Source organism: Notothenia rossii (genome assembly GCF_949606895.1).
Source record: "Notothenia rossii genome assembly, chromosome: 8".
NCBI classification, from domain to species: domain Eukaryota; kingdom Metazoa; phylum Chordata; class Actinopteri; order Perciformes; family Nototheniidae; genus Notothenia; species Notothenia rossii.
In genome coordinates this window covers 506,209-512,507 of record NC_136906.1, presented here as the reverse complement: position 1 = coordinate 512,507, position 6,299 = coordinate 506,209, and the positions used below count along the sequence as shown (strand labels likewise).

At 40.0% G+C, this 6,299-nt stretch overlaps 1 protein-coding gene across 4 annotated transcripts in view; it reads right to left on the bottom strand.

Annotated features, from left to right (window-relative positions):
- Positions 1-2,172: 2,172 nt before the first annotated feature.
- LOC307017007 (deoxyribonuclease-1-like) overlaps positions 2,173-6,299 on the bottom strand; it is a 12,419-nt gene continuing 8,292 nt past the window's right edge. For all 4 annotated transcript variants that reach the window (XM_079646426.1, XM_079646425.1, XM_079646423.1 and 1 more), the window contains 3 exons: positions 5,706-5,857; positions 5,541-5,625; positions 2,173-2,367 (listed from right to left, as the gene is read on the bottom strand). In XM_079646426.1, the coding sequence (XP_079502552.1) occupies positions 5,755-5,857 (103 nt within the window). In that variant the 3' untranslated portion in view covers positions 2,173-2,367; positions 5,541-5,625; positions 5,706-5,754. The remainder of the gene's footprint in view (positions 2,368-5,540; positions 5,626-5,705; positions 5,858-6,299) is intronic.

The following is a 6,299-nucleotide window of genomic DNA, read 5'->3' as shown; positions in this document are numbered from 1 at the left end:
AATGATTAGAGTGTTAGAGTCGGGAGGAGCTGATCATTTATTCCGGGAAATGACTCTGACCTACTAACTGACAGAAGTTATTGAGTCTGTCAGTTTACTGCTTGGCTCAGATCCACCAACGTCAGCAAGATCTCACCTCTATTAGCTCCTGAAGAACCAGGTTCAATTAACTGCTGTTTCAATTCAGCCGACCCTCTTAAATCTGTTTAAGCGATCCCGAAGGATTCTGATATCAGTAATGAGGTGTGGCCCTACCTAAGAGTGAGTGTAGCAGGGTGCCATCTTACCTTTGAAGCAGGAGAGGAGAGCGCAGATGTCTTTAAGTTGTCCCAGTCCAAAAGGTGGGATCAGTTTGTTTGAAGGATATAGGTCCAAACTAACACAGGGCTTCTACCTTCTCTCTTTACAACATTATAATCATACTTATCATATCATGCTGTGATCATGTTCTAATATGAAACCTTAATTCACAGTTTTACATTTATTACCTAAATTGTAATTCCAACTGCCCAATTTAGTTGTGATTTTTAATTTTTCCCGATAGAATTTAGAGGCATTTCCTCATAAATGACCGGTGATAATAAAAAGCACATTCAAACTTTCATTTTTCACCCAATCAATTCACATCAATTTCATACCTTTTTTCCGACACAGATGGCGGGTACTAACATTCAAAAACCCATACCTGTCCGCTTGAATTCGGAGGAAGATTCCTCACAGCTGGCGGGCCTAATATTCACAAACACATCACCCATCAAATCACTCCACTCAGTTCACAAAGACATTCACTCAGCATTCAACCAAGACATTTTGAGAGATATTTACCAAGTCTGAGAAACCTTACCGGGAGCTATTAACCCAGCTCTGAGGGACAGAGCCTACCGGGTTTAGTACTGCAGAACAGACATGATCACAGATGTAAAGAACAACAGAAGCATTTCTCTGCTCGCCCCAAAAGACCTGAGACGGCGGAGAACATTAATTCTTTGTTTTGTCCTTTTGCTCAGATACTCAATGTGATCCTTCCATGACAGCAGGTGGTCAATCATTACACCCAAGTGTTTGAATGAAACTCCCTGCTTGGTTTCATCTGTCTGGATGACCATGAGGACTTTATGGGAGTCAGACGGTGAGCCAAAAAGGATTTCCTCAGTTTTCTTGGTGTTGATCTCAAGAGCATTGTTATCAGTCCACTCCACCACCTGATGGACAGCCTGTTGGTGCAGCTCAGGGTCGTCTGTGTTACTGAGCAGAGATATTACTGCAGTGTCATCAGAGTACTTCATGATGACTTGATTTGGTGTGTTGGTACGACAATCATCGTGTAGAGAGTAAAGAGCACAGCTGAACTCACGCAGCCCTCGGGGGCATTGTAGCATGTAGCTTGTAGCATGTAGATGAGACGTGATGTGATTCAGCAGTCTTTATTACTTGTTTGCGCACATGTGTGTGTGTGTGTGTGTGTGTGTGTGTGTGTGTGTGTGTGTGTGTGTGTGTGTGTGTGTGTGTGTGTGTGTGTGTGTGTGTGTGTGTGTGTGTGTGTGTGTGTGTGTGTGTGTGTGTGTGTGTGTGTGTGTGTGTGTGTGTGTGTGTGTGTGTGTGTGTGTGTGTGTGTGTGTGTGTGTGTGTGTGTGTGTGTGTGTGTGTGTGTGTGTGTGTGTGTGTGTGTGTGTGTGTGTGCTCGTTAGCAAGACCTGAGTTAGTGTTAGTGTTAACTTAACTAAACACTTAACTTAGTGTTTGAGTCTGTATCAATCATACATTTGATTCGGATCTGATGTCAGCAGGTTTTTAATATGTGTTGTGTAGATAATAACTGAAATAGGAAAAGGCATTAGACACAGTGCAATAACCTCCTCTCTCCAGGAGTTACCCACCTTATAGAAACATCCCATTATTGTGTTCTCTTTCAAATATGAGTGATTGCTATTCACATGAATGCTGATCCTTCTGACGCTTGCCCTTCTGTGAGAATGCTGTTCGTTGACTCAAACAAACCACTAAATATTAAACTACACTTGAGAGGGATTGTCCGAGTGACTCTGGATACACATTGTCTTTCTCTTCAGTAGAAACTGAGATCCAGTTCCTCACAACCATCATATTTCATTTAGCTCACCTTTTATAAACACTACAATGAGACACTTCACTCTCCTGTTTCAAGAACACACGTTTGCAATGAAATCATTTGGCTTTTTTATTTGTTTTGTTCTTTTTCGATGCTGCATGGTTTCCAGAAACACTCCAGCTTTGGATTCAGTTTGTTTTCGGGGTCATGTGACTGGTCCATATAATCCTGTTTGTGTTTTCTTGACAGCTTCAGTTCAGCTCCGCCTCCACAGGGAAATGGTCACTGATATTCTTTGCCTGAAAGAAACAGAACAAACTTTTTAGAAACTCAATTGAAATGTGTTATTCCAACTTGGCATTCAGAACAAAGTCTCAGTTAAACTTCTAACAGGTGCTTTCTTCACACAAGATGTTTTTTAGACCGTCAAAAAACTCAATAGTTCCACAAAATGAAGAAAATCCCAAACATGACTTCATCTAGTGATCAAGTAATCTAGTTCCTGACTGTAGTGACTACTCCTGTCAACTCTCACATCTCTGCATGCCTCGTAACTTCATCTGTTCATCTGTTCATCTGTTCATCTGTTCATCTGTTCATCTGTTCATAACTTCATCTGTTCATCTGTTCATCTGTTCATAACTTCATCTGTTCATCTGTTCATCTGTTCATCTGTTCATCTGTTCATCTGTTCATAACTTCATCTGTTCATCTGTTCATCTGTTCATCTGTTCATAACTTCATCTGTTCATCTGTTCATAACTTCATCTGTTCATCTGTTCATCTGTTCATCTGTTCATCTGTTCATAACTTCATCTGTTCATCTGTTCATCTGTTCATCTGTTCATCTGTTCATCTGTTCATCTGTTCATAACTTCATCTGTTCATCTGTTCATCTGTTCATAACTTCATCTGTTCATCTGTTCATCTGTTCATCTATTCATAACTTCATCTGTTCATCTGTTCATCTGTTCATCTGTTCATCTGTTCATCTGTTCATCTGTTCATAACTTCATCTGTTCATCTGTTCATCTGTTCATCTGTTCATCTGTTCATAACTTCATCTGTTCATCTGTTCATCTGTTCATCTGTTCATAACTTCATCTGTTCATCTGTTCATCTGTTCATCTGTTCATCTGTTCATCTGTTCATCTGTTCATCTGTTCATCTGTTCATCTGTTCATAACTTCATCTGTTCATAACTTCATCTGTTCATCTGTTCATTGGTTCATCTGTTCATCTGTTCATCTGTTCATCTGTTCATCTGTTCATCTGTTCATCTGTTCATCTGTTCATAACTTCATCTGTTCATCTGTTCATCTGTTCATCTGTTCATCTGTTCATCTGTTCATCTGTTCATAACTTCATCTGTTCATCTGTTCATAACTTCATCTGTTCATCTGTTCATTGGTTCATCTGTTCATCTGTTCATCTGTTCATCTGTTCATCTGTTCATCTGTTCATCTGTTCATAACTTCATCTGTTCATCTGTTCATCTGTTCATCTGTTCATAACTTCATCTGTTCATCTGTTCATAACTTCATCTGTTCATCTGTTCATTGGTTCATCTGTTCATCTGTTCATCTGTTCATCTGTTCATCTGTTCATCTGTTCATAACTTCATCTGTTCATCTGTTCATAACTTCATCTGTTCATCTGTTCATCTGTTCATCTGTTCATCTGTTCATCTGTTCATCTGTTCATCTGTTCATAACTTCATCTGTTCATCTGTTCATCTGTTCATAACTTCATCTGTTCATCTGTTCATCTGTTCATAACTTCATCTGTTCATCTGTTCATAACTTCATCTGTTCATCTGTTCATCTGTTCATCTGTTCATCTGTTCATAACTTCATCTGTTCATCTGTTCATAACTTCATCTGTTCATAACTTCATCTGTTCATCTGTTCATAACTTCATCTGTTCATCTGTTCATCTGTTCATAACTTCATCTGTTCATCTGTTCATCTGTTCATCTGTTCATAACTTCATCTGTTCATCTGTTCATCTGTTCATCTGTTCATAACTTCATCTGTTCATCTGTTCATAACTTCATCTGTTCATCTGTTCTTCTGTTCATCTGTTCATCTGTTCATCTGTTCATAACTTCATCTGTTCATCTGTTCATCTGTTCATCTGTTCATCTGTTCATAACTTCATCTGTTCATCTGTTCATAACTTCATCTGTTCATCTGTTCATCTGTTCATCTGTTCATCGGTTCATCTGTTCATCTGTTCATCTGTTCATCTGTTCATCTGTTCATCTGTTCTTCTGTTCATAACTTCATCTGTTCATCTGTTCATCTGTTCATCTGTTCATCTGTTCATAACTTCATCTGTTCATCTGTTCTTCTGTTCATCTGTTCATCTGTTCATCTGTTCATCTGTTCTTCTGTTCATAACTTCATCTGTTCATCTGTTCATCTGTTCATCTGTTCATAACTTCATCTGTTCATCTGTTCTTCTGTTCATAACTTCATCTGTTCATCTGTTCATCTGTTCATCTGTTCATAACTTCATCTGTTCATCTGTTCATCTGTTCATAACTTCATCTGTTCATCTGTTCATCTGTTCATCTGTTCATAACTTCATCTGTTCATCTGTTCATCTGTTCATAACTTCATCTGTTCATCTGTTCATCTGTTCATCTGTTCATCTGTTCATCTGTTCATAACTTCATCTGTTCATCTGTTCATCTGTTCATAACTTCATCTGTTCATCTGTTCATCTGTTCATCTGTTCATAACTTCATCTGTTCATCTGTTCATCTGTTCATCTGTTCATAACTTCATCTGTTCATCTGTTCATAACTTCTTCTGTTCATCTGTTCATCTGTTCTTCTGTTCATCTGTTCATAACTTCATCTGTTCATCTGTTCATCTGTTCATCTGTTCATCTGTTCTTCTGTTCATCTGTTCATAACTTCATCTGTTCATCTGTTCATCTGTTCATCTGTTCATCTGTTCTCAGCTCAATATAACGACTCGCTCGTCCACAGTGACATTAGATGTCAGAGCAAAGGAAAGGTCTTTTGTGTTTGTTAGATTATCCATGGCTCACATGGATGATCATTAAGGTCTGATGCTATTTCAAAATGTCAAATATTCCCATTGGTAACATTCTGATCTTCACTGAAATAATATGCAGTCATGCTTTATTTGTGTTGCTTTCACTTAGGCTGAATGACTTTAGTTCAATGAGTGGGATTCTAAATATGGCTCACATGGAGGGATTTGTGTCTGATGCACTTTATCATTAGAACACATGTGTTTATTGATTGATGGTTAAATGAGCAGATGCTTCACATGTACTGACTTCTGAACATCTACATGTGTGTTGTTTCAATAAAATGTGTCTCTCAAACGAGATGCGCTGACGAGGAGGATGTCGTATTTGAAGATCGAGATGAAAAAAGCTTTTCCTTATGGATTGACTCTACATGTAATCGTGACGCGGCCCAGTGTGAACGCACCTGATCGCCCAAACCATATTCATCCCTGAAGTCAAAGACCTCAGCTTTCACCACTCCCTCCCTCATGCCATCGCTGACGACAATCCTGCAGAAACAGGAAGAGAGGCGGGATCAGGAGTGTGTGTGTGCGTGCTAGTGTCTTTATGATTATCTGTGTGTGTTCACCTGTCGTGAGTCTGTACAGACTCCGCCATTGTAGTGGCGACATCATTGATCAGGCTGTGGAAGCCCTTCTCAGTGAAGAGGCGGATGTTCTTCCAGTCGCAGTCTTTGACATAATTGCTCCCTGCGTTGAAGTCTCCGAGCACCATGATGTTCTGCAGGCAGAGGGGAACGGCTCAAAGGAATCATTATCCCTGTGTGTGTGTGTGTGTGTGTGTGTGTGTGTGTGTGTGTGTGTGTGTGTGTGTGTGTGTGTGTGTGTGTGTGTGTGTGTGTGTGTGTGTGTGTGTGTGTCTGTGTGTCTGTGTGTGTGTGTGTGTGTGTGTGTGTGTGTGTGTGTGTGTGTGTGTGTGTGTCTGTGTGTCTGTGTATGTGTGTATGTGTGTATGTGTGTGTGTTTGTGTGTGTGTGTGTGTGTGTGTGTGTGTGTGTGTGTGTGTGTGTGTCTATGTGTGTATGTGTGTGTGTGTGTGTGTGTGTGTGTGTGTGTGTGTGTGTGTGTGTGTGTGTGTCTCTGTGTGTGTGTGTGTGTGTGTGTGTGTGTGTGTGTGTGTGTGTGTGTGTGTCTGTGTGTGTGTGTGTGTGTGTGTGTGTGTG